At 52.9% G+C, this 25,232-nt stretch overlaps 1 protein-coding gene across 1 annotated transcript in view; it reads right to left on the bottom strand.

Moving 5' to 3' along the window:
• The window catches only part of DTX1 (deltex E3 ubiquitin ligase 1), a 42,136-nt gene that overhangs the window by 8,151 nt on the left and 8,753 nt on the right, over nt 1–25,232 (bottom strand). The window contains exon 3 of the mRNA XM_017946227.3: nt 12,411–13,098. Within this exon, the coding sequence (XP_017801716.1) occupies nt 12,411–13,098 (688 nt within the window). The remainder of the gene's footprint in view (nt 1–12,410; nt 13,099–25,232) is intronic.

Here is a 25,232-nt window from a genome sequence, read left to right as displayed (position 1 = left end):
GTACTCCAGGAAAGGAAGGATTTAGATCTCAGCTGCCCTAAAATTTCTGGAGCCCCTTAACCACCACATAGCCCTACATTACAAAAGTCAGTCATGCTCCTGGGAAGAGCACTGTGAGGGGGGTGTCACGGTGGGGCTGTTATTTATTTACCCATCAGTGAGCTTGGGGGACAGTCCCGAGGTAGTCGCCAGCCTCTCTCTATCTGCAGGCCTCCTGCGAGAACCCAGGGTAGCAGAGTTCCCACGAACCCTGAGCGTGGGAGCCGCCCGGCCCCCTTTTGATGTGGGACATGCTGTTTCCTCCGAGTCAGTGAGAACATCCTCCCGCCTGGACAAGCGACCGCTGCTCCCGGAAGGGGAGCCAGCCTTCACCCCTAGCTCTGCCTTTTTGTGGGCTCAGCCTGGCACAGGACCTGAGGAGTCCCTCAGGCCCTCCCCAAAATCTGCTCTGACCAGAAGGCAGGTCTGGGCTCCACCGCCATGCAAGCCCCTATGCCTTTCCCAGCCCCGAATCAGATCCCGTCTGTCCTCTGCTCTCACTCCCCCTGCAGCTCCCACTTTGCTCATGGTAATACCTGGCCTCCTGATCTGGCCCCCATCTACCCTCTGAACCTCATTTCCTGTGTGTTCACCCCTCTCCCACCCCACTCGAGCCACCCTGGTCTCTCTGCTCTTTCTCAAGCATGCCAGGCACATTCCCACCCCTTTGCTGTCTGGTCTTTGCACTTGCTGACCCTTTCCCGAGGTGCTCTTCCCAGATATCCTCATGGCACACTTTGTCACTTAGCAGAGGTCTCTGCTCAAATGTCAGCTTATCTGAGACACCTTCCCGACCACTTTATTTAGTTATTTATTTATAGACAAGATCTTGCTCTGTTGCCCTGGCTAGAGTGCAATGGCTTAACCATTGCTCACTGCAGTCTTGAACTCCTGGGCTCAGCGATCTTCCCACCTCAGCCTCTTGAGTAGCTGGGACTACTGGCACACACCACCACACCCAGCTTAAACAACAACAACAACAACAACAACAAACCTTTTGTGGAGACAGGGCCTCACTATGTCGCCTAGGCTGGTCTGGACTTGAACTCCTGGGCTCAAGTAGTCCTCCCTCCTCGACCTCCCAAAGTGCTGGGTTTACAGGCATAAGCCACTGTGCCTGGCCCCAACCACTTTATTTAAGTAATTAATTAATTAATTAATTAATTAATTTGAGATGGAGTCTCACTCTGTCTCCCAGGCTGGAGTGCAGTGGCACAATCTTAGCTCACTGCAAGCTCTACCTCCCAGGTTCATGCCATTCTCCTGCCTCAGCCTCCCGAGTAGCTGGGACTACAGGCGCCCGCCACCATGCCCGGCTAATTTTTTTTGTATTTTTAGTAGAGACGGGGTTTCACAGTGTTAGCCAGGATGGTCTCGATTTCCTGACCTCGTGATCCGCCCGTCTCGGCCTCCCAAAGTTCTGGGATTACAGGTGTGAGCCACCGCGCCTGGCCCAACCACTTTATTTTTAAAAAGCCCATCTTTGTCCTTACCTTACTTAGTTTTTTTTTTTTCATAGCACTACTCATAACCTGACATTATAAAGTCTTTTTTTTTTTTAAATTTATTATACTTTATGTTCTAAGGTACATGTTTGTTACATATGTATACATGTGCCATGTTGGTGTGCTGCACCCATTAACTCGTCATTTACGTTAGGTATATCTCCTAATGCTATCCCTCTTTAAGCATGACCTGGCCCTGTGTGATCTGGTCCACCCCTGCCTCTTCTGCCAGACAAAGTTAGAGCAGGAATGTCAAATATATGAGTGCATACCACTACTGTCCTCCTAGCACCCACGGCAGGCATTACTAATCAATTCCAGCATGCCTTACCACTAAGCCAAGATGCAACTTCAGAATCCTCCTCAACACAGTGCTTTGGGAAGTCACTGCCACTGGAGCAGAGATGGCACATGTGATGAACTCTATTTGTCATTTATTTTGCAGATGATGGGACTGAAGCCCAGAGAAGGGAAATGACTTCACTAAGGTCACCCAGCTGGTCTGTGGTGCAGCTTGCACCAGGTCCTGGAGTTTCCGAGTCAGGGGCCAGGGATGACCCCACGAGGTTGGTCTGTGGAGCCATCTGGAATTGAGCCAGCCTTGAGAGCCCTCTGTGCTCTCTGGGCTGAAGTCTTTGACCTGGATCCTGGAACTGGCTCAGGCCTGGGCAGGGTAGATCAGGGCTGTCTAAGTGGATCCATTGGACTGCTTTGGTCACCTCTCTCTGTCCCAGGACCCCAAAACACAGGAGACCACACTGACAACTGGCCCTCCCTTTAGGGCAGCCAAGTCCTCTCCCTCCAAAGTCTGGTCTCCTTATCTCTCCCCTCCCACCCCCAGCAGGCCTAGACTTGTTATTTCTCTGATGATAGTTTCCAGGCCCCCCACTGGCCTTGGCCCCTTCAGGATACCTCACACTTATCCAGCAGCCCCCAAAGAGCCCCAGGAGGCTCATGACTCAGTCATTTGGGTCCAAGTGGGTGAGGAAGGGGCAGAAGTGAGGATGTTGCATTATGGGGAGAAGGGAGTTGATTGGTGCTTTGGGGACCCCCCAGCCTCCCCTTTTCTCCTTTCTAGGGGTGTGAGCCTGTCACCTTTCCCCACTTTTAGGGCTGTCTCTGCCTTGTAGCTGCCTCTACGCTCCTCCCCACATAGTCCTGGAGAACACAGCCTGGGGCCAAGTCCCCGCCGCCACCCCCACTGCAGAGACTTGAAGGACGTCACCGCAAGCCCAGTACCCATGGAGTCCTCCTCAGCCTCTGTCTGGGGTCCTCACTTCCCCTTTCCTTACCCCAGCACCTCTGTCTTCCTAGACAAACCTCTGAGCTTCTCTGGGCTTCAGTGTCCCCTCTGTGAAATGGGACCCCTTACCTCTGTCCCTATCCATCTTCTAGAGATTAAAGGAAGTAAAAGTCCCCTCGGGAGACATTTTGAGGGGTGAGTGGTATTGGAGGTTCAGATTTATCTAGAGGTATGGGGGCTGTGGGGGTCACTCTTTTCCACCCTCCTGGTCCTCCCGCCTGCCCAGCTCTCTGTAGGGGAAGGAACGTGGAGGAGATGGTTGGGGGCAGGGAGGACCGGTCAGGTAGGGGAGGGGAGGGCAGGACCAGCTGTTCCCACGCCCCGGGGCAGCCACGTGCAGACAGGAGTGTGTGTGGTTTGGTCTCCCAGGGAGCAGGGCAGGAAGTGCTTCAGGTGGGGGGAGTGTTTGGTTTGACCTTGTGGCAGCGGTGAGGCGGGGTGACAGTCACTGCACACCAGTGGCTAGCGGGGCAGGAAAGTGGGGGAGGGTGGGCAGCCAGGGGCCTGGTGGGGTCCTTGACTTCACAGAGTACCTGTCAGTACTTTAACATTTTCAGACCCCTGAAATGTAATACTTGTGGAAGATCTGGAGAAAGAAAATGTGGACTATTTTAAATAAAAGCATAAAATCACTGCAAGAAATTTAAAGAAAAAAGAAAACACAAAAAGGAAGGAATACCCTAAAGCACACCCACCACAACAAAGTCCCTTTGCCCCTGGGCTCCTGCTTTAGCCCCGCTGCGGTCTATGCTCAACATTCAGAGTAAGCCTGTTAAAACAGTCACACCCATCTCTCCCAACGCACAGCCCTGCTGGTTCCCTTCTCATGAAGAGCAAAAGCCGAAGTCCTCACCGCAACCTTCCAGGCCCTGTGTGTGACTTGGCGCCTTTTCCTCTCTGACTTCTTTCCCACCGATTGCCCTGAGCCTCTCCAACCATACCGGCCTTCTCAGGCACCCCAGGCCCACTCTGCCTCAGGGCCTTTGCACACACTGTTCTGCTGTCTGGAATGCTGGAATGCTCTTCCCCCAGTTCTTTTGCGTTTTTTGTGTTTTTTGAGACAGGGTTTTGCTCTGCCTCTCAGACCAGCTGGAGAGCAGTGGTGCGATCTTGGCTCATTGCAACCTTGACCTGCTGGGCTCAAGCGATCCTCCCACTTCAGCCTCCTGTGTAGCTGGGACTACAGGTGCGCACCACCACACCCAGCTAATTTTAAAAAAATGTGTAAAGATGGAGTCTCACTATGTTGTCCAGGCTGGTCTCAAATTCTGGGCTCAAGTGATCCTCCCACCTTAGCCTCCCAAAATGCTGGGATTACAGGTGTGAGTCACTGTGCCTGGACCATGCCTTGCTTTTTAACTTCCTTCCATCTTTGTTCAAGAAGGTATTACGTTCTCCATGAGGTCTTTCCTTCTCATCACTCCCTACGTCCTTTCTCTCCTATATTTTTCCTCTGTAGCAGTTACTACTTTCTACCATATTCTACAATTAATTTATTCTGTTTTGTGTTCGTCTCCCGCTAGAATGTGAGCTCCAAGAGAGGAAGGATTGTCTGTTTAGTTCACTGCTGTGTCCCCAGGGCCCCAAACAGTGCCTGGCACACAGAAATTATTCAATAAATATGAATTAATTAATTAAAAAACAGATGAACATATGCTATAAAGAAACAGCAAACTACAGAAAAGATGGTCGACAAAGGGTTAATGCCCTTAATGCAGGAAGAACACTTGCAAATTAATAAGGAAGCAATAAACAGCTCCAGAGAAGGATAAGCCAAAGAAATACACAAGTAATTGGCAAAAGAAGGAACCACTCATGGCCAGTAAACAGGAAAAAGTTCTCAGGCTCAACTAAGAACCAAAGATATGGAAACTTAAATGACATTTCTTTAGCAATGATCAGCTTGGCAATGTTGTACAAATCTGATAGAGATGGGAGGGACAAGGGTGGATTTAAATGGGTGCAGGCCTGGCTGGGCACTGTGGCTCACGCCTGAAATCCCAGCACTTTGGGAGGCTGAGGTGGGTGGATTGCTTGAGGTCAGGAGTTGGAGACCAACTTGGCAAACATGATGAAACCCCATCTCTACAAAAAATGTAAAAAATTAGCTGGGTTGGTGGCACGTGCCTGTAGTCCCAGATACTCAGGAGGCTGAGGTAGGAGTATTGCTTGAGCCTGGGAGGCAGAGGTTGCAATGAGTGGAGATCTTGCCACTGCACTCCAGCGTAGACAACAGAGTGAGACTCCATAAAACAAAACAAAACAAAACAAAACAAAAGGGTGCGGGCCTAAGAAATCCAAGCCTGACATCTGGCTTCATGATGGACTATGCGGGCCTGTGTTGCCAGTCCCATTTCACAGGTGCAAAAACTGAAGACCAGAGAGGCAGATGAGCTCAGGCAGGGTCACACAGGAATCAGGGCAGGGCTTCTGGGACCACGATCCAAAACAGCACAGGCTGGCTGGAGATGGGGCATCCCCAATACACGAGTCAGCTTGGGTTTCTGAATCTGAGTCCTAATTGTGTTACCTTGTACAAATGTCTCAGTCTTTTGGAGCCTCAGTTTCCTCATTTGAAAAATGGGGATTATAGAACCTGCCACATTGAGTATCTGTGAGAATTAAGAGAGACATGCCTGTAAACGGCCAGGCACAGTGGCTCATGCCAGTAATCCCAGCGCTTTAGGAGGCCAAGGCAAGAGGATCGCTTGAGCCTAGAAATTTGAGACCAGCCTGGGCAACATAGTGAGACGCCCATCTCTACAAAAATTAAAAATTAGCCGGGCATGGTGGTGCACACCTTTAGTCTCACCTACTTAGGAGGCTGAGGTGGGAGGACTGCTTGAGCCCAGGAGGTCGAGGTTGCAGTGAGCTATAATTGCGCCACTGCACTCCAGCCTGGGTGACGGAGTCAGACCCTGTCTCATACACACAAAAAAAGGCATGAAATTGAGAGCCGGGGACATAGGGAGCGCTCGATAAATGGAAACAGGCCCGCAGCTATCCCTGTCCTCCCACCCACCACGTGGGGTGGAAACTCTGAGTGTGGTTCCTCTGCTCCACAGCTGTGTTCCAACACACTGGACACTGACCCCTCAGGGGACAGGGTGGATCTTCCCCACCCCCGCAGGTCCCCCAGGCCCAGGCTGCCAGCTGGCTCCCCGCCCTGTCTGTTACAGGGGCAAGTGGAAAAAACCCTGGCCAGGTGGATGCTCTGCCCCCACTGGCTATGTGACCCTAGACGAGTCAATCCCCCTCTCTGGGCCTCCTTCCCTGTTATCCATCCAGGGCTGAGATGAGGATGGAGGTGAGAATGACATTGGAGATCTCTGCAGAATTCACACCTCCCTTGCATGCTGATCCTTGCTGAGTCTGCCTGTGTGAGAGGTGGTGGTTTTAGCTCTGACAGATGGGGAAACTGAGGCTAGAGAAGCCAAGCCTCAAGTGGGTCCAAGGTCACCCAACCTGTAAAGGGCTCTGGATCTGTCTGGGTCAAGGAGGGAAGAGAAGGAGGGCGGACAGAAGGAAGCCAGGGAAGGGAAGGGATTGACTGAGAGGAAGAGGTGGAAGACAGAGACAGAGAGAGAGACACAGAGCTACAAAGAGATATGGAAAGACTGAAAGAGGCCAAGATACACATAGATATTGTTTGGTGCAAAAAAAATGGCGGTTTTTGCCATTAAAATTATTGCCAAATTGCAGGAGAATGGCGTGAACCCGAGAGGCGGAGCTTGCAGTGAGCTGAGATCCAGCCATTGCACTCCAGTCTGGGCAACAGAGCGAGACTCCGTTTCCACAAAAAAAAAAAAAAAAAAAAATTATTGCCAAATTGGCCGGGCGCAGTGGCTCATGCCTGTAATCCCAGCACTTTGGGAGGCTGATGTGGGTGGATCACTTGAGGTCAGGAGTTCGAGACCAGCCTAGCCAACATGGCAAAACTCCTTCTCTACTAAAAACACAAAAATTATCCGGCTGTGGTGGCAGCTGTCTGTAATCTCCATTACTTGGGAGGCTGAGGCAGGAGAATCACTTGAACCTGGGATGTGGAGGTTGCAGTGAGCTGAGATTGCACCATTGCACTCCAACCTGGGTAACAGAGCAAGACTCTGTCTTGGGAAAAAAAAAAAAAAAAAAGTATTGGCAAATTATAAAAGAAGAGACACACAGAGACATTGTTATGGGCTGAACCGTGTCCCACAGAAGTCATGTGTTGAAACCGTAAGCCTCAGGACCTCAGAATGTGACTGTATTCAGAGACGGGGTTTTTAAAGAGGTCATTAAGTTAAAATGAGGTCACTAGGGTGGGCCCTAATCCAGTAGGACTGGTGTCCTTCTAAGAAGAGAAGATTAAGACACAGCCAGGTACAGAGGGAAGACCACATGAGGACACAGGTAGAAGATGCCATCTACAAGCCCAGGAGAGAGGCCTCAGAAACAACCAACCCTGCGACACCGTGATCTTGGACTTCTAGTCTCAAGAATGTGAAAGAGGCCGGGCGCGGAGGCTCAAGCCTGTAATCCCAGCACTTTGGGAGGCCGAGATGGGCGGATCACGAGGTCAGGAGATCGAGACCATCCTGGCGAACAGGGTGAAACCCCGTCTCTACTAAAAAAAAATACAAAAAAACTAGCCGGGTGAGGTGGCGGGCGCCTGTAGCCCCAGCCACTTGGGAGGCTGAGGCAGGAGAATGGCGTGAACCCGGGAGGCGGAGCTTGCAGTGAGCTGAGATCCAGCCACTGCACTCCAGCCTAGGTGACAGAGCGAGACTCCGTCTCAAAAAAAAAAAAAAAAAAAAAGAATGTGAAAGAGAATACATTTCTGTGGTTTAAGCTGTTACCTTGTTACCGCTGCCCTAAGAAACTAATACAGACTTAAAATCATAGAGACAGGCCAGGTGCTGTGGCTCACGCCTATAATTACCAGCACTTTTAGAGGCTGAGGTGGGCAGATGCTTGAGGCCAGGAGTTTGAGATCAGCCTGGGCAACATAGTGAGATCCTGTCCCTACAAAAAATTTTTAAAAATTAGCTGGCTGTGATGGTGTGTGCCTGTGGTCCCACCTACTTCGGAGGCTGAGTTGGGAGGATTTCTTGAGCCCAGGAGTTTGAGGCTGCAGGGAGCTATGATTGTGCCACTGCACTCCAGCCCGAGCAACAGAGCGAAGCTCTGTCTCTAAAAACAAAAAACAAAGACATAGAAACAAAGAGACCAGGGTGGGGAGGGCTGGGAGGTGGTTTGGGGACGAGGGTGACAGTGGGTAGAACTGTCTGCCTGGTTCCTCAGAGACCCCCCACCTCCATCCGTTTCCCCTCACAGGCTGCACTTGGACCTCAGCTACCTCAGCAATGGAAAGCTTTAGGCAGGGGAAGCCAGGGTCTGCCACCCCCATCTTCCTTCCTCCTACTCCCTTTCCCCAGCAACAGGCTCCACGGGTCTTGAGACCCAGACGGATTTTTCTGGGGGGGTTTCTTGGAGATGGAGGGTTGGGGACTTTGAGCCAGGCTTGTCTGGCTGGAGAGGGTCAGTTAGAGGGGCTAGAGTGAGGCTGGGCAGAATCTGCGTGGGTAGGGAGGGATGAGGGAGTTCTTGCGACGTTTCCCCCACCCCACATCTCCTGTTTTCCAGGCCAATGTCTGGGCTCAGGGAGGGTCAGAAACAGTCCCCAAGGGGAGGGGCAGGAGAAATGATGTCGGCTGTGGGGGAGGGGCATGTGGCTGGAGACAACAGAGCCCTGGCAGGTCAGAGGAGGACATGTTTAACAATCTGCACCCACACAGATAAAACTGTTTTCACTACAGCCCTCTAGAGCTCAAGCACACTCTATAGCTCCCCAACCGATGGCAGCACCAAGCCCAGGCTTCCCTGTGGCCACCCAACCTGGCCCTGTACCCCCATTTGGGAAAAAAATCTCTGCCCCCACTGTTCCAGAAGGGAGCCTCTATCCCCTGGTGGTCTCCAGAACCTTCTGGATTCATTCTTACCTCCGCCCCTTTGCACCTGCAATGCCCTGCCTGGGGTGCCCTTCCCCTTCTTCCTGGCGCCTCACACTCCAGTCCTTCCCACACCTCTAGCCCTTCCCCGAACACACCACGCCCTTCGAGCCCCCTTGAAGTTGTTCGTGCTGTTCCCTCTGCCTGGGTCAGCTGTTCTTCGCATCTGGCCACCTCCTCAGAGGGCTTTTCCCTGAACTCCCACACCGCCCTGTCCCACTACCTCCCCAGCACTTCTGTCTCATCCAGAGACCGTCTTCATTTACTCTTTGCTTGCTGTCGGTCTGTCTCCCCATCTGTCTGTGTGCCCTTGGGGGACACAGGCCTTGTCTGTCTTGTTCAGCTCTGTGAATACACACCCACAGCACATATTTGGAGAATTAACACTGGGCCAGGAAAACTGAGTAATTTTCAGCCTCCTCTAGAACAGTAGCTTTCAAATCTCTTTTTTTTATTTTTTTTTTGAGACGGAGTCTCACTCTGTCACCCAGGCTGGAGTGCAGTGGCGTGATCTCGGCTCACTGCAACCTCCACCTCCTAGGTTCACGCAATCCTCCCACCTCAGCCTCCCGAGTAGCTGGGATTGCAGGCGTGCACAACCATGCCCGGCTAATTTTTGTATCTTTAGTAGAGATGTGGTTTCACCATGTTGGCCATGCTGGTCTCGAACTCCTGGCCTCAAGTGATCCACCCACCTTGGCCTCCCAAAGTGAGCCACTACATCCACCTCAAATATTTCATCAGTGACTGAGAAATTCATTTCACCTCGCAACCTATTAAACGTATGCAGAAATGATGCAAAATATTCATGGAACACTTTTTTTTTTTTTTTATGGAAACAGCGTCTTGCTTTGTCTCTCATGCTGCAGTGCACTGGTGTGATCATAGGCCACTGCAGCCTTGACCTACTGGGCTCAAGTGATCCTCTCACCCCAGCCTTCTGAGTAACTGGGACTACAAGCACACCTCCCTGCCTGGCTAATTTTTTGTTACTGTTGTAGAGATGAGGTCTTGCTATGTTGCCCAGGCTGGTCTTGAACTCCTGGACTCAAGTGATCTGCACACCTCGGTCTCCCAAAGTGCTGGGATTACAGGCATGAGGCACTGTTCCCAGACTACATGTAACAATTCTTATTTTTACTATGCATTACACATGCCAATATATTCTAGTTCCATTCCATTCCATTCCATTCTTTCTGTTCCAAGAAAATTCTGGCTACAACCTTCTGATTTCTAGTCTTCTTGCGGGTTACAAGAAATTGACCCAGAGAAAAGGTTCTCAAATTCTTACTGCAGAGGTCCCTGGAATTTTCCTGGTTCTGTCCCCTCCCACAGTCTCTCTGGCTTGCCATTCTAGGACCCACTCTACTTGTCATTCTGGGACCTCCAACCCCTCTTTCTGTAAGGCAGCCAGAGCCCAGCTGCTGTCTTTATAGGGCCATAACTGATACTTCAGCCCCCTGAGATCTCCCTGAGATCTCGGTGAGTCTATCTGCAGTTTTGGACAAGGCTTCCCCAAGGGATCTTCTTTGACCCCCTCAAGTCTCCTCTCTGTTGGCACTGGGCCTGCCCCAGGCTGAAGTCACACGGGACACAACTCTGCGTGTCCCCATGGCACTCTCCTCCGAGAGGAATGACCAGGAGGTAAAGGGGAAGGGAAGGGTAAGGCAGGCAGGTGGTAGTGGCTGGCTGTGATGCGTCCCTGGAAAATTACAGCTTCCCCGCCCTCCATGCCAACCCTCCTCCTGGAGAGCAAAAGAAGTCCGAACGGCCACGCCTGAACTACTGCCAGTGTAGATGCTGTGTTCAGGTACACAGCGTTTTCACACGGTGGGAAGATCTGCTCCCATTTGACAGATGATGAAACTGAGGCTCAAGGAAGGAGAGGGACTCGTCTCAGGTCTCCCAGCTCAGAAGTGGCCAAGAGGGGGACCAGGCGTGGTGGCTCATGCCTATAATCCTAGCAATTTGGAAGGCCAAAGTTGGTGGATCACATGAGGTCAGGAGTTCAAGACATGCCTGGGAAACATGGTGAAGCCCCGTCTCCACTAACACACACACACACACACACACACACACACACACAGAGTAGCCAGGAATGGTGGTATGCACCTGTAGTCCCCGCTACTCAGAAGACTGAGTCAGGAGAATCGCTTGAACCCCAGAGGCAGAGGTTGCAGTGAGCAGAGATTATGCCACTGCACTCCAGCCTGGGCAACAGAGTGAAACTGTATCTCAAAAAAAAAAAAAAAAAAAAAAAAAAAAGAAGTGGCCAAGAGGGCATTTGAACCCAGGAAGTCAGACTCCCAAAGGGACAAAGGGTGAATAGGGCCACCTAGTTCAGGGTCCTGACCTTTCCTTTTCCCAGGCCTTGTTTGCCCATAATAAAAGGGGTGACCTGGATGCGGTGACCCCAAAGATCACATCCAGATCTGAGCTTTGGTGATCTCGGGCCATCATTATCAATTCCCCGGGCCATGCCATGGTGACTGAAGCACAGTTGGCTTTGGGTGCCCTCTCTTCCTCTAGTGGCCCACAGTCCACATCCCCCTCGTCTTTCCCAAGTTCAAGGTCTTTGATTTTTCCTCTCATTGCCACCCCTCAAGCCTTGGTTCTTTGCTCAAATGGAATGAATCTGGGGTCCAGGGTGGGCACCCAACAGCAGCTCACTGGGTCCCTATCCTGGGGCCTGGGACACCTTAACCCAATAATTTGCAAAATTGATACAAGCTGGGTGCCCGTCCTTAATAAAATCATGCTGGGAAAGCCAGTTCATAAAAGTGTTTCCAAAAAGGGCTGCTCTCGTTAAAACAAGAGCAGAGAGGCAGACTCTTGTTTGCCTGGCTTTCCCCCACCCCCACGATTCCAGGTCACCCCAGGAGTCCCTGGAGCCCAGTGTGCAAACCATAGTATTAACCCAGAGTAACTGTGGTATTTCAGGTGCAGCCTATGGGGAAATACTTTGGACAAGCAGCTGATGCTTGCTCGAGCCACCATGTGAGGTGGGCATGGACTGGGACAAGGACAGCTTGACTCTGAAGCCCTCTAAAAATCCTAAGACAACACAGCACAGACTTTGGAATCGGACAGGTCTGGACTCCAAGGTCTACCCTTCCCCGGCGACCCTGAGAAGGCACCATAGCTCTCCCAGCCTCGGCTTCCCCATCTGGAATATGCACATGGTAGAACCGTTTGGCGGAATAAACGAGGTGATACATATAACGAATTTAGCAAATAATAAACATGGAACACGCACCATTGCTGATGTTGCTATTATGGCCCCATCACTTGTGAATTGTCTGATCTTGGGGGAGTTAGTTCCTGTCTGTGAACAGGAGGTGATGACGGTACCTACCTCATAGGGTCCTTATGCATGGAGATAGATGCGCGGGAACATGTAAAGGTGCTTAGTTGATGCTTGGCACAAAATGAACATTTAGTGGATGCTGGATATTACTTACCGTCATTAATATTATTGCAATCTTTGCTCCTGCCCTAGTGGCCAACCACCCCCGGGCTTCGTCCTTGCCTGCGGACGACACAGAGGCCCCCTCCCCCTGGGCCCCGTCTTACCCCGGCGGGATGGAGGCGCGCGCGCTCACGCTGGTGGTGCGCTGGGGCCCGGGCCGGTTGAGGTTGTTCTGCCCCGGGGTGGGCGCGCCGCCGGGGGCGCTCGGGCTCCGTGGGGGCGCCCCGGGAGGCGGCGCGGACTCGGCGGGGCCGGTGACGGGCGCTGCCCAGAGCGCGGCGCCTGCGAAGGTGGCGCTGGGTCGCACGGCGAGCGCACCTGGAGGCCCTCCAGGGGGCGGCGGCGGCGGCAGAGGCAGCGGGGGCGCGGGGGGTGCCTTGCGGCGCTGCGAGGCCAGGATGGCGTTGGAGGCGGCGCGCGTGCTGTTGACCAGCAGGCACTGCTGGCAGGAGCAGGGCTGGCCCGAGCTGGCGCCCACGGGCCACGACTGCGACTTAGGGATGGAGCCCACGGTGAGCGGGTAGGCGAGGTCCAGGCGGCGGCGCAGGCGGCGGCGCCGGCGCGTCTGGCGGTTCATCTGCGACATGCTGTTGAAGTAGATGAGGTAGCAGAAGCCCAGCGACGAGAGGTCGAGCCACGGGTGCTGCTTCTCGTAGGCGTTCTGGATGGTGATGCAGATGTCCATGTCGTAGGCCGTCCATGCACCGCCGTCGTTCTCCCACTCCCACACGATGCCCTTGCCCGGCGCCGACGACGGGTCGTAGAAGTTGCGCCGCACGGGCCGCATGGTGCCTGTACTCGAAATGAGGAGGGGGCGTCAGCACAGCGGGCGGGCGGCTCGGTCAGGGGTGGGGACGCCGAGCGCTGGTCTGCGCAGCTGGAAGGGCGGGCCACAGCAAGGCAGGGGTGGGCGGCACAGGCCTCCAATGGGTCCATCCAGAGTTGGGGAGAGGGTCAATACATGCACGGAGAGGAAGGAGGTCAAGACCCAGGCATGAGGTTCAGTACAGGCTGGAGGGTCAGGACAGGCGGGACCCAGGGTGAGGGGGGCCGGGGCTAAGGGTTCAGCACATAGCACTGGGGCGAGAGGTGGGCAGGCGCGCGTGGTCAATAGATTAGGGACAGGGGTGGGAAAGCCACCAAATGGGGTGGGGGTGCCAAGATAGCCTGAGGTAGGAAACCAGCAAGGTGTGGAGGGCTCCCCCACCCTCCATCTCTCCAGGGCCAAGACAGACACTGAAGTGGGGGTTTATCACAGGCCCTGGATGGTGCGAGGGAGGGCAAAGGGGGCTTGGGGGTTCTTCAGACCACAGTAAGATAAGGTGGGGCAGGCATAGACAGAGACCAAGGCTATGCACAGAGGCCCCATCCAGTCCTCTCCTTCCTTATAGTTCGCTCACTCATTCAATGATTCATTCATCTATCTGTTCATGCCTTCGTTCATTAATTCAAGCACTAGTTCATTTAGTCATTCAACAATTCTTGCATTAGTTCATTCATTTATCCACGCCCTAGTTCACATATTCATATATTCCTTTATTCAATGATTCATTCATTCAATGATTCTTTTGTTAGGTCATTCATTCCTGCCTGCAGTCATCCTTTTGTACTTTATTTTATTTTATTTTATATTTATTTTATTTTATTTTATTTTATTTTATTTTTTTAGAGACGAGGGTCTCCCTATGTTGCCCAGGCTAAGTCTTGAACTCTTGGGCTCAAGCGATCGTCCCGCCTTGGCCTCTCAAAGTGCTGGGATGACAGGTGTGAGCCACCATGCCCGGCCCCACTTTTTTTTTTTTTTCAGACAAAGAGTATTGCTCTGTCACCCAGGCTGGAACACAGTGGCACAATCTAGGCTCAATGCAATCTCCACCTCCCAGGTTCAAGCGATTTTTCTGCCTCAGCCTCCTGAGTAGCTGGGACTACAGGCATGCACCACCTTGCTGGGCTAATTTTTGTATTTTTAGTAGAGATGGGGTTTTGCCATGTTGGCCAGGCTGGTCTCGAACTCCTGACCTCAGGTGATCCACCCACCTTGGCCTCGCAAAGTGCTGGGATTACAGGTGTGAGCCACCGCCCCTAGGCCCCTTATGCTTTTTTTAAAAAATTGATACCTTTATGTATTCTCCATCTTCAGCCCACTCTCGTATTCAAGCATTCAGACATTCCTTCATTTACCACCATCCTGTTTAAAACTGTGCACCCCCACATACTTTCCCCTCTCTCCTTCCCCGCTCCATTTTCTCCGTCAGATATACTTCACATTCTACCCATTTATGTTGGTTTCTGTCCATCTCCCTCTCGCTAGCATGTAATAGCCACAAGGTCAGGATTTTGTTTTATTTACTGCTGTATCCCCAGCACCTGCACACAGCAGGTGCTCCAGCAATATTTGTTGAATGAATGAATGAATTCATTAGGTCACAAATGGATGCAGTTTTTAAAAAATTCATTCACACTTTGTGCTCATCCCTGCATTGGTCCATTCCTTCATTTGCTTATTTGTTATTTTCATTCATCTGTTTGTTTCATTTGTTACTTCCTTCAACAAACACCTGCTGACTGCCAGGTGGGCCCCTGTCATAAAGGAGGGCACTGAGGCTTTACTCCCAACCACAGCTTCATGTTTGCCAAAGCTCTGCGTGCTCCCCTGAGAGCAAGGCTCCACAGGAAACTCCGGGCTAACTAGAGATAACCTAAGGTCCAGGCTGCAGGACTTCTCAGAGCCTTTAGCCCGCTCTGTGTCTTGGGACTGATGAAGTGAGTCTTTTGCTGGGTTCATTTGGCACACCTGCAGAAACACTGCACGCTCGACTGCTCCTCAACTGTGGGCAAGTCCCTTTAACCTCCCCAGGCCTCAGTGGCCCCATCTCAAAAAGAGGGGTGATCATCCATGACCCACCCCTTCCCTCTCACACAGGGTTTAGGGGAGGAGTGAGTGAGAACAGCCGCAGAGGGTCTGGATGGGACGCCAGGGCTGGGAGGCAGACAGACCTCACTTCAAGTCCTGACTTTCTGACTTTCCAGCTCTGTGACTGTGCATAGGCAACTCAACATCTTTGGGCCCCAGTTTTCTCATCTTGAAAATGGGCACAAGCAGACATGCAATAAAAGACTGCTGCATTGCCAGCTATCACAACAGTGGCTTGTGGGGTTGCTAAGAGGATCCATTGAGATAAATACCGTGTGTACTCTGATGATTCCAAAATCTGCCATCTTCAGCCCCATCTTCTCCCCTGGGAGCCAGGTTCATGACCCTTCCCTGGAGAGGTCTAACAGACACCTTGAACTCAGCTCTGCTCTCCCCTGCCCCAAACCTGCTCCTCCCGAAGTCTTCACATCACAATTCCTGGCAGCTCCCGCCCTTCCGGATGCTCTTCCTTGGACCCCCAAACCTTGGTCTCATCCTTGACTTCCTACCTCATACCCCACCTCCAATCTGTCCATAAATCCAGTCATCTCCACCTTCAAACACACACACATCTGACCACTGCTCCCCACTGCACTCACACCACCCAGTCCACGCCATGTTCTCTCTCCTGCCTGGACCATTGCAGTAGACTCATGACTGGCCTCTGATACTACCCTTACCTCTGTAATCCATTTCCCACACCGCAGCCAGGGGGATCCTGCTCAATGCAAGTCAGATCACATCCTTCCTCTCCTCAAGATCCTCCCGGGCTTCTGCTCACTTGGAGTAAAAGCCAAAGTCCTTGCCATGACCTACAACGAAACCCCACATTGTGGGGTCCTGTCCTCCTCTGACATTGCCTACCTCCCCCTGTCACTCACTCCATTCCAGCCACCCTGGCCTCCTTGCTGTTCCTCAAATACACCAGGCACTGTCCAGCCTCAGGGCCTTCTCACTGGCTGGAATATGACCTCACCATTCCCATATGTTCTCATCGTTTCCTCCCTTCTTTCTTACAGGTGTGTGTTCAAACATCTAAAACATCTAAAAATGCAGCCCTCCTATTGCTGTCCTCTGAGCTTGCTTTATTTTCCTCCCTGGCACTTGGCATTACCTGAATATATACATATATATATGGAGAGAGAGAGAGAGAGAGAGAGTCTTGCTCTGTCATCCAGTCTGGAGTGCAGTGGCGTGATCTCGGCTCACGGCAACCTCCACCTCCCAGGTTCAAATGATTCTCCTGCCTCAGACTCCCGAGTAGCTGGGATTACAGGTATGTCTCACCCAGCTATTTTTTTTGCATTTTTAGTAGAGATGGGGTTTCACCATGTTGGCCAGGCTGGTCTTGAACTCCTGACCTCAGGTGATCCAGTTGCCTCAGCCTCCCAAAGTGCTGGGATTACAGGTGTGAGCCACTGAGCCAGGCAAGATGTATTAATCTGCATGCATTCTTTACACTGCGTATCCTTACTCTAGGCTGTCAGCCGCGAAGTCAGGGATCTTGTCTGCTTTGCTCACTCTTGTACTCCCAGCACCTGGCACAGTCCTTGCACACAGTAGGCCCTCAATACCTAGAAGGCGTTTCCATTGTTAATTGGCATCTTCCTCGGGTGCCTGGCCCAGGGATCTGCAATCGGATAGGGGAACTCAGACTGTTCCGCACTGGTGTGTCCCTACTCAGGGCTGAAAGAGCTTGTCCTCTGCCCTCTCCTCTGTTAGACTCACAAGGGCTACAGACTAGCCGTGTGCCCTGCCAACTGGACAGGCCCCGACAGCTGGAGAAATCGAGGCATGGAGCTATGGCTGTTGATATGAGAGGGGCGGGGTTGAAGAGGTGGAGAGGTTGGACTGGCAGCCCAGCCCCAGGAAATAAGGTCCCTGGGGCCTATCATGTTCCAGCCAATCAGACACAAACTTCCCCTGCACCTCTGGGGCAGCCTCACTCTGATGCCTGATTTATCATTTTAATTGAGTGTGTGCAGATTGATTTCTTCCCTGGTGATGGGGCTTCCTCCACAGCAGGCCCGGGAGGGGATGCGTTAGAGAGAAAACCCTGGATCCTGCTCCCACCTGCTCTTATGTGCTGGTCTTCCCCTCTTAGGGTCTCGGTTTCCCCACCTGCAAACTGAGGGGTTGTGGTGACTGATCTTCAAGGCTGATGTGCATGAAGTACCACCATGGAGCTCCTGGTGAGGGGAAGGCAGTGTATGACCTGAAAAATGTGCAGGATAGGAAGGGAAGCAATGGGAACCCGCCTTATTTAACTTCCCCTGTGTGCCAAGTCCTGAGCTCGGCAGGGGAGGGGCCAGGATAGGAGGTGCAGAGTGAAGTGATTCAAACAACTCAGAAGTCTGTCAGGTCGAGCCAGGTGCGGTGGCTCACTCCTGTAATCCCAACACTTTGGGAAGCTGAGGCAGGTGGGTCAACTGAGGTCAGGAATTCGAGACCAGTCTGGCCCACATGGTGAAACTCCCCATCTCTACTAAAAACTACAAACATTAGCCAGGCGTGGTGGTACATGCCTGTAATCCCAGTTACTCAGGAGGCTGAGGCATGAGAATCGCTTGAACCTGGGAGGCAGAGGTTGCAGTGAGCTGAGACTGCGCTATTGCACTCCAGCCTGGGCAGCAAAGCGAGACTCTGTCTCGAAAAAAAAAGAAAAAAAAAAAATCTCTCAGGTCTTGTGCAAAAACTGGCTGGCACCACACATAGTGTCCTTATCTATAAAATGGGGGTATTAATATCTACCCCAAAGAATTACTGGGGGAACAAAATTAGATAATGCATAGGCAAAGATGCTTAGCAGAACACTTAGCATTTAGTAAGCACTCAATGAATATAGCTACAATGGCTGATATTACGTATGTTACCCACACTCATCCTCCCCCAGCCCTTGTTCACTTGGCGAACTCCTATTTACCCAACAAAGCCCTCCATGTGCTCATCTCCTCCAACACGGGCTTCTCTGTTCTGTTGCTATAGTTGGCAAACGCAGCAATCTTTTATTGCGTGTCTGTCCTCACACTGTCATTATTTGTTTTTGTTCTTAGTCATTCTCATTGGTAGATGATTTTTGGGAGGACAAAGACTACTAGGTCAAATACACAACTATGTTTCGAGCACCAGGCACAAAGGCTGGTACAAAGAAGGCATCTGCAACCGAGACGGGCAACCTACTTGGCACTTGGAGGAGTGGGAAAGAGGAAACTTTGGGCTTGATGGAGAGGGAGTGGCGATTGGAGACCAAGCAGCCCCCAGGGTGGAGGCCAAGCGTTGGGGAGGACCCTCAGGCCGGGAGGAGGATTCTCAACGTCAACATTGGCCAGCTCTGCAGCAAAGGACTCTGGGAGCTCGTCAGGGCCAGCTAGCCCAGGCCTCCCTCTCTCCAGGGCTCTATTTACCAGGTATCGATTTTCCTGCCTGTTTACTGGTAGTTATTAAAGGCTGTGTCCCTGGAGTCCTTTTGAAACAAGATTGGAACCTGGAGAGCGGGAGTAATTAGGGCAGCTGCTGTCCTCCCCGCTGGGCCCTGCACCCTGCAGCGCCCGCCGCTGCCCGCCTGCCCATCCGTCCGCCTCTCCGGCCCAGGCTGGCCGCGGACCAGGCCGAGGGGGTGGGCAGCTGGTTCCCTGGTGACCTGCCTGGACTTCGATCTCAAGATTTCCAAGGGAGCAGTGGTGGAAATGCTCCTTCTCCTCCGCAGTGGCCATGGCCTAGATTTTCAGCCAGAACAATGGGTCTAAGAAGGGGCTGGAGTTTCTTCAGCCTGGGAGAGAGGCTGGGCCTCAGGCTGGTGGCCCGGAGCAGAACACACCCCACTCTGGGCTTCAGGGCACCCTGCTGTGCTGGCCACAGGGCCTGGGTCCCCCAGGCAGTTAGGGGCCTATGACAAACACGGCTCCGTGCCTCGGCCTGTTTTTGCGTCTCTGCCTTTGTTGTCTTCCCTTTCCCTCCCTAGTTGCTTAAAAATGTTTGGCAGAAAAATTCCAGGCTTCTTCCAGCTGCACCGGAGAAAGGGGCTTTGGTCAGTGTCAGCTGGAGCACTGCACAAGCCGGGCCCCCGAGACCGGGTGTGGGGGCGGCCATAGCCACAGCAGCCAGTGACTGCTTCATGCCTGGGGCAGAGACTGGGTGATAGCGGGATGGAGAGAGACAGAGAGAGACACACATGATTGAAGAGACTGTCAGAGACAGGCCAAGGCCAACATGGGAAACTGAAGCAGATACAAAGAGAGCTGGAGTCAGAGACAGAACTAGCTTGAGAGATGAAAAGAAAGGGAAGCTGGAAACCTAGAGGCTGAGACCATCACGGAGAATCAGGGAAACTAAGGCTAGCATTTATTGAGCACCTACTGTATGGCACATGCTGCGCGCAGCAATCTCCTTGCACTCACTCATTTCATCCTCACACCATTGCTTCCAGGGAGGGACCAGGACTATTTCCATTTTACAGATGAGGAAACTGAGGCCCGGAGAGGTGAACTCTTGGGAGGGTGAGAGCAGAGGGCTGGGAATAATGCCACACTCGTGGAGTAAAGGCAGGCCCAGGTTGGACTGGTTCCAAGGGATTCAGCCTCACCAAGTGGTAGCACAGCCTAGGATACTTTCAGCGATGGAGAGCTCACTACTTCAGCTTTACCTTCCGTTGTTTAGCCATGTGAGGTTTCTGCCCTAGAGCATGGTCCCGATCTGACCCCGCTGCCTAGAGGTGGGTATGTGGGTGCCTCAGTCCCCACGTCTTAGCCTTAAGAAGCAGCTGACTCTGGAGAAGGGAGAGGGTTCTGAGCCCCTGAGCCTTCCTCCTGCCGGTCCCTCAGCCTCTAAACCGTTCCTCTCTGGGCTGGGCCAGCTTCAAGGCCCAGCAGGGAACCCCTCCCTTTGGGGTTGGCTTCCCGGAGGGAAATGATCTCAGTTTGGGGGCACCCAGACCTTGACGGGAAGGGGGCACGTGGGAGGCAGTCATGGGACATCCTGTCGGGCTGGGGGAGTCCCACCACAGGCTGAGGCCTGTGACCGGGGGTTGGGCCGTGGCTGGGCCCCAGTGAGAGACTTCACTGAATCCTTCACCAACCCAGAAGTCATAATACTAACAGCCATCCACACTGAAAGAGCACACTTTTCTGCCCCAGGCTGTGTTTAGCTCATTTAAGCTAAAGGGTGTGTTTAGCACCCCTAGGAGGCGGGGGTGTTGTTGGCCCATTTTAGAGGCGAGAAAACAGAGGCACGGAGCAGTTAGGAGCACACCGGATGCCATCTGTGAGTGGTCCAGCTGAAGCCCACACAAGGCCACCTCGTTTCATTTGCTGTTCCCTCTGACTTAGTCTCATGAGCCCATGTTCTGGGGAAGGAAACTGAGGCACAGTGGTTGCACGGTAAGTGACATGGCTGAAGTTCCAACCCCAGATTGCTACTTGACCTTCTGGAATAGCCCCTTAGCTGGCATCTGCATGGCTGTTCATCTCTCTCCCACAACAAGGACAACAGCGGCACCCAGCACCTTACTGAATGCTCCGCAGTGCTAGCAACTGTGCTAGGGGCTCACGCATGTCATCTCCCAGTCCTCACAGCAGCCCCAGGGGTGTGTGCTAATATTAGCCCCATCAAGCAGATGGGGAGACTGAGGCTCCCTGAGAAGACATGGAAGTCTGGCTGGGGGCACTGGCTGGGCTGGGATTCGAGCCGCAGCCTGTGGATCCGGGTTGCCTCGCCGGCTCCTGCCTCAAGATCGATAACCCCACAGTGTTCTGTTTCCCTCCAAACTCTCCTCTGGGACTCATCAGGCTAAGCTGTGGCCCATTAGTGGTTTCCTCGTGGTTGAAGCCAGCCCAGGTTCTCCAGGGTCTGCTGGAAGCTAGGCCAGGGTGGTGGGGAGATGAGGGGAGGAGAGGGGGTCTGCAGCGCTGCCTAAGGAAGGCGGAGGGGCTGCGTGGCACTCGGAGAGGCTGCCACCTTGGAAGCTGCTGGTAGGCGGAGGCAGGCACTCATATACCATGGGCTTTCTGGTCACCTGGTTTCCCATACACCCAGCAGGGGATTCAGATCCCCAGCAAAGCAGGAAGTGGAGGGGGAGGGGACAGAGGGCTGGACAGTCCTCCACCGCCTGAGCCCTCCAAACTGCTCCTTTCTCATCTGTGAAACGGCATAATTGTAATAATAATACAATAATAATAATAATAAACACTCCCAGAGGGCCTGCTATGTGCCAGGCGCTGTTCTAAATGCTTCATGTAAGTCAACTCTTCAGCCACAAAATGACTGGGGCAGGTTGTTGTGATAATAATGATAATAAACATATGATAATAATGATAACTATTACTATCACTGTCTTGTACAAACACTGAGTGAGGCACAGAGAGGTGAAGCAATTTGCCTGAAGTCCAAAGTCACATAGCTACTAGGCTACTAAGTGAAGACTGAATCTAGCCAGGATTTGAACTTCCCCCACTTCCACTGTCGGCCCTTTGGCCCATGTCACCAGAGTGCTAGCCTGCACTGTTGCAGGGGCCTCCTCTCCCCGTGTCCCCGTGTCTACCCTTTGCAATGTGCAGTGCATTCTCACATGGCAGCCAGAGGGATTTTTCACAGCCTCAAGGCTGTGTCACTCCTCTGCTCAACAGCTATCAATAGCTCCCTAGTGCCCTTAGGAATCAGTCTAAGCTCCTTAGTGTAGCCTCTGAAGCCCATCACAAGCTGTCTGCACAGCGTCACTCTCTAGCCACACCAAAATTCCAGCTATTCTTTGAACACCCCATGTGCGTGGTTATGCCTCTGTATTTGCATATGCTGTTCCATCTGTCTGGAGTGTCCTGCCCGCCCCACCCTATTGGCCTCCCTGCTGAGTTCTTTCTCAATCTTCTGGCTCAGCACAAGCACTCTGTCTTCTTGGAATCTTCTCTGCCATCCTTAGGGCAAACCACTCGCTCCTTGGGGCCGCCAAAGCACCTTGCACCCGCAATGCTCCCATCAAAGCACATAGCTCACTAGGTGCGGAGGTGTCTGTGTTCCTTCCAGCCTGGCAGCCTCTCCAAGGCTGGGCTGGTTTACAGTCACCTTGGCATCCCTCTGTGGTCAGGAGTGTGGGGAGGTAGGTACTTGCAAAATGTTGGATGAATGAATAACCAAATACATCTGAATGAACCTAACTGAATGCTGCTCATGACTAGGCTGGAGACTGCAAGCTGGGCAGATATGGTTTTGTTCTGGCTCATATGCTATTTACATTTTTAAAATAGTGACCAGGCCGGGCGCGGTGGCTCAAGCCTGTAATCCCAGCACTTTGGGAGGCCGAGGCGGGCGGATCACGAGGTCAGGAGATCGAGACCATCCTGGCTAACACGGTGAAACCCCGTCTCTATTAAGAAATACAAAAAACTAGCCGGGCGAGGTGGCGGGCGCCTGTAGTCCCAGCTACTCGGGAGGCTGAGGCCGGAGAATGGCGTAAACCCGGGAGGCGGAGCTTGCAGTGAGCTGAGATCCGGCCACTGCACTCCAGCCTGGGTGACAGAGCGAGACTCCGTCTCAAAAAAAAAAAAAAAAATAGTGACCAATATTTATTTATTTATTTATTTATTTATTTGAGACAGGATCTCACTCTGTTGCCCAGGGTGGATTGCAGTGATGCCATCATCGCTCACTGCAGCCTGCACCTCCTGGTCTCAAGCAATCCTCCAGCCTCAGCCTCCTGAGTAGCTGGGATCACAGGTGTGTGCCATCACGTCCAGCTAATTTTTTTTCATTTTTATTTGGTAGAGATGGGGTCTCACTACATTGCTGAGGCTGGTGTTAAACTCCTGTGCTCAAGTGATCCTTCTGCCTCAGCCTCCCAAAGTGCCAGGATTCCAGGCATGAGCCACTTCAGTCGGCCTCACATTTAAAAATTGGGGCAGACTCACACCAGTCCAGATTTCAGAAATCCCCAGATATCCAAGGGTGGGGCCACAACAATTGGCCTCCTTGGCAACAGTGAGCAGGAGCTGAGTTATGCTGGCCCCATTCATACCTTCAAGTATTTACTGAGCACCTGCTGCGTACCAGGCACTGGAGAGCAAGACAGTTAAAAAACCTCTGCCTTCCCAGACACTGCACACCCTTCTATTAGTTCCCCAGGCCCTGTAAGCATCTGAATTTGCAGCCTTTGTGTAGATGGGTAAGCTGAGCTGCAGAGAGAAACTTGGGCAAGATCACCTGGCAAATTAGAGACAGGTCTTGGACCCAGGCTCCCTGACTGTCATTTCCACAGGGCCAGGTGAGTAACACCTTGGAACGAATGAACCTTTGTTCCCTAGAACAGAGGAAGCTGGGGAGGGCAATGCTTACCCCAGCCAAGCAGAGGGCCCTGGGAAGGTGGTATTCCAGGTAAACTCTGCGCTTCCTCTTGCCGTGCTCTGCTTGCAGTTGGAGGGGGAGGGGACAAAGGCCCAGTCGGTCATCGGGACAAGAGGTGGCTGTGCTGCAGCTGCTGGCAGGACTGTCCTGGCAACCTCCTTTGATTGCCTCGTCCTTTGTTCTGCATCTCAGGGTGCTCAGCTCCAGGGCCCAGTGCCAGACTCCCTCATGCACCCCGTCACCGGCCTGCCACTGCTGTCTGTGCAGGCAGCAGTAGCAGCCTGGAGCAGCTCCAGAGGGATGATGGAAGGAGCCCAGAGAGGGAGAGGTGCTTGGCCAGGGTGGCCGAGCAAGGACACAACCATGCGGGACCTGGAGAAGACTCAGTTCCTAGCCCGGCAGCTCCTGGGCCCCAGGAGGGGGACAATCCTATATGCTGGTGGGGGACAATCCAAGGTGGGGGACAATCCTATATGCTGGGACTTCCTTGGCGCCTAGCCTCCTGTATCACACCCATCATCACCCCACCCCTTACCCCCAGAACAGAGGCACGTTGAGGGCAGGGATTTGTGTCTGTCCTGTTGATTGTGACATTCCTGGTGCCCGGACAGTGCCTGGCACACAGTAGGTGCTCATGAAATTCCTGATGAATGAATGAATAGTGACCACAATCACACGAGTTCGGTACTATCATCAGGTCCATATTACAGGTGAGGAAACAGAGGCTCAGAGGCTCAGGGAGAGAGTGTGGTTTACTTAAGGTCAAAGTCTTTTTTTTTTTTTTTTTTTTTGAGACGGAGTCTCACTCGGTCGCCCAGGCTGGAGTGCAGTGGCGCAATCTCAGCTCACTGGCTCTCTGCTACCTCCACCCCCCGGGTTCAAGTGATTCTCCTGCTTCAGCCTCCTGTAGCTGGCATTACAGGTGTCCACAATCATGCCCATCTAACTTTTGTATTTTTAGTAGAGATGGGGTTTTATCATGTTGGCCAGGCTGGTCTTGAACTCCTGATCTCAGGTGATCCACCCGCCTTGACCTCCCAAAGTGCTGGAATTATAGACGTGAGCCACCACACCTGGCCTACACACCCCACGATTCTTAGTAAGCAGCTGGTACTGGGACGGGAACCCACAGCCCGGCCCTCACCAGCAGCATTCCCCAAGGCAACTGGTTCCAGGTTCCAGGCCCCGTGTCCTCAGTTGATGTCAGCCAGAGGCAGCTAGGGGCTGGTGGGGGTGTCTATGTCAACCCAGAGGCTGGGTGGGCTCAGGGGGGTGACTACCTAAGGGCCTGGAGCTGTCCTGGGGACTGGCTACCACTGGTTGTGATTCCAGAGCCAGGTGGAAGGATGGAGGCCCAGGGAGAGAGACAAAGGTGGTGGGCGGAGGCCCGGGAGCACCCCAGGCACCCCCATGCCCCAAGAACATCACACTGGGGAGAGAGTTAGGGACCCCAGCCCCATTGCCTACTGCCTGAATGGGCACTTGGAGCCACTGTGAGCAGTCCTGCTCCATCCCCTTGGCCTCCCCATGGCCTCCCCCTCCTGGCCCCTCCTCATCACTCTCTAATCACGCTCTCCATCATCTCCCCTCCCATCCCCTCGCCCTTCACTCCTTACCACCTTCTTCACCATCCCCTCCACAGCCCCGCTACCTGTCACTTCTGCATCACCTCCCCCACTCTAGC

The sequence above is a fragment of the Papio anubis genome, chromosome 9, assembly GCF_008728515.1.
Source record: "Papio anubis isolate 15944 chromosome 9, Panubis1.0, whole genome shotgun sequence".
NCBI classification, from domain to species: domain Eukaryota; kingdom Metazoa; phylum Chordata; class Mammalia; order Primates; family Cercopithecidae; genus Papio; species Papio anubis.
Note: the sequence above shows the minus strand (reverse complement) of the source record. Positions and strands in the feature narration are given on the sequence as shown.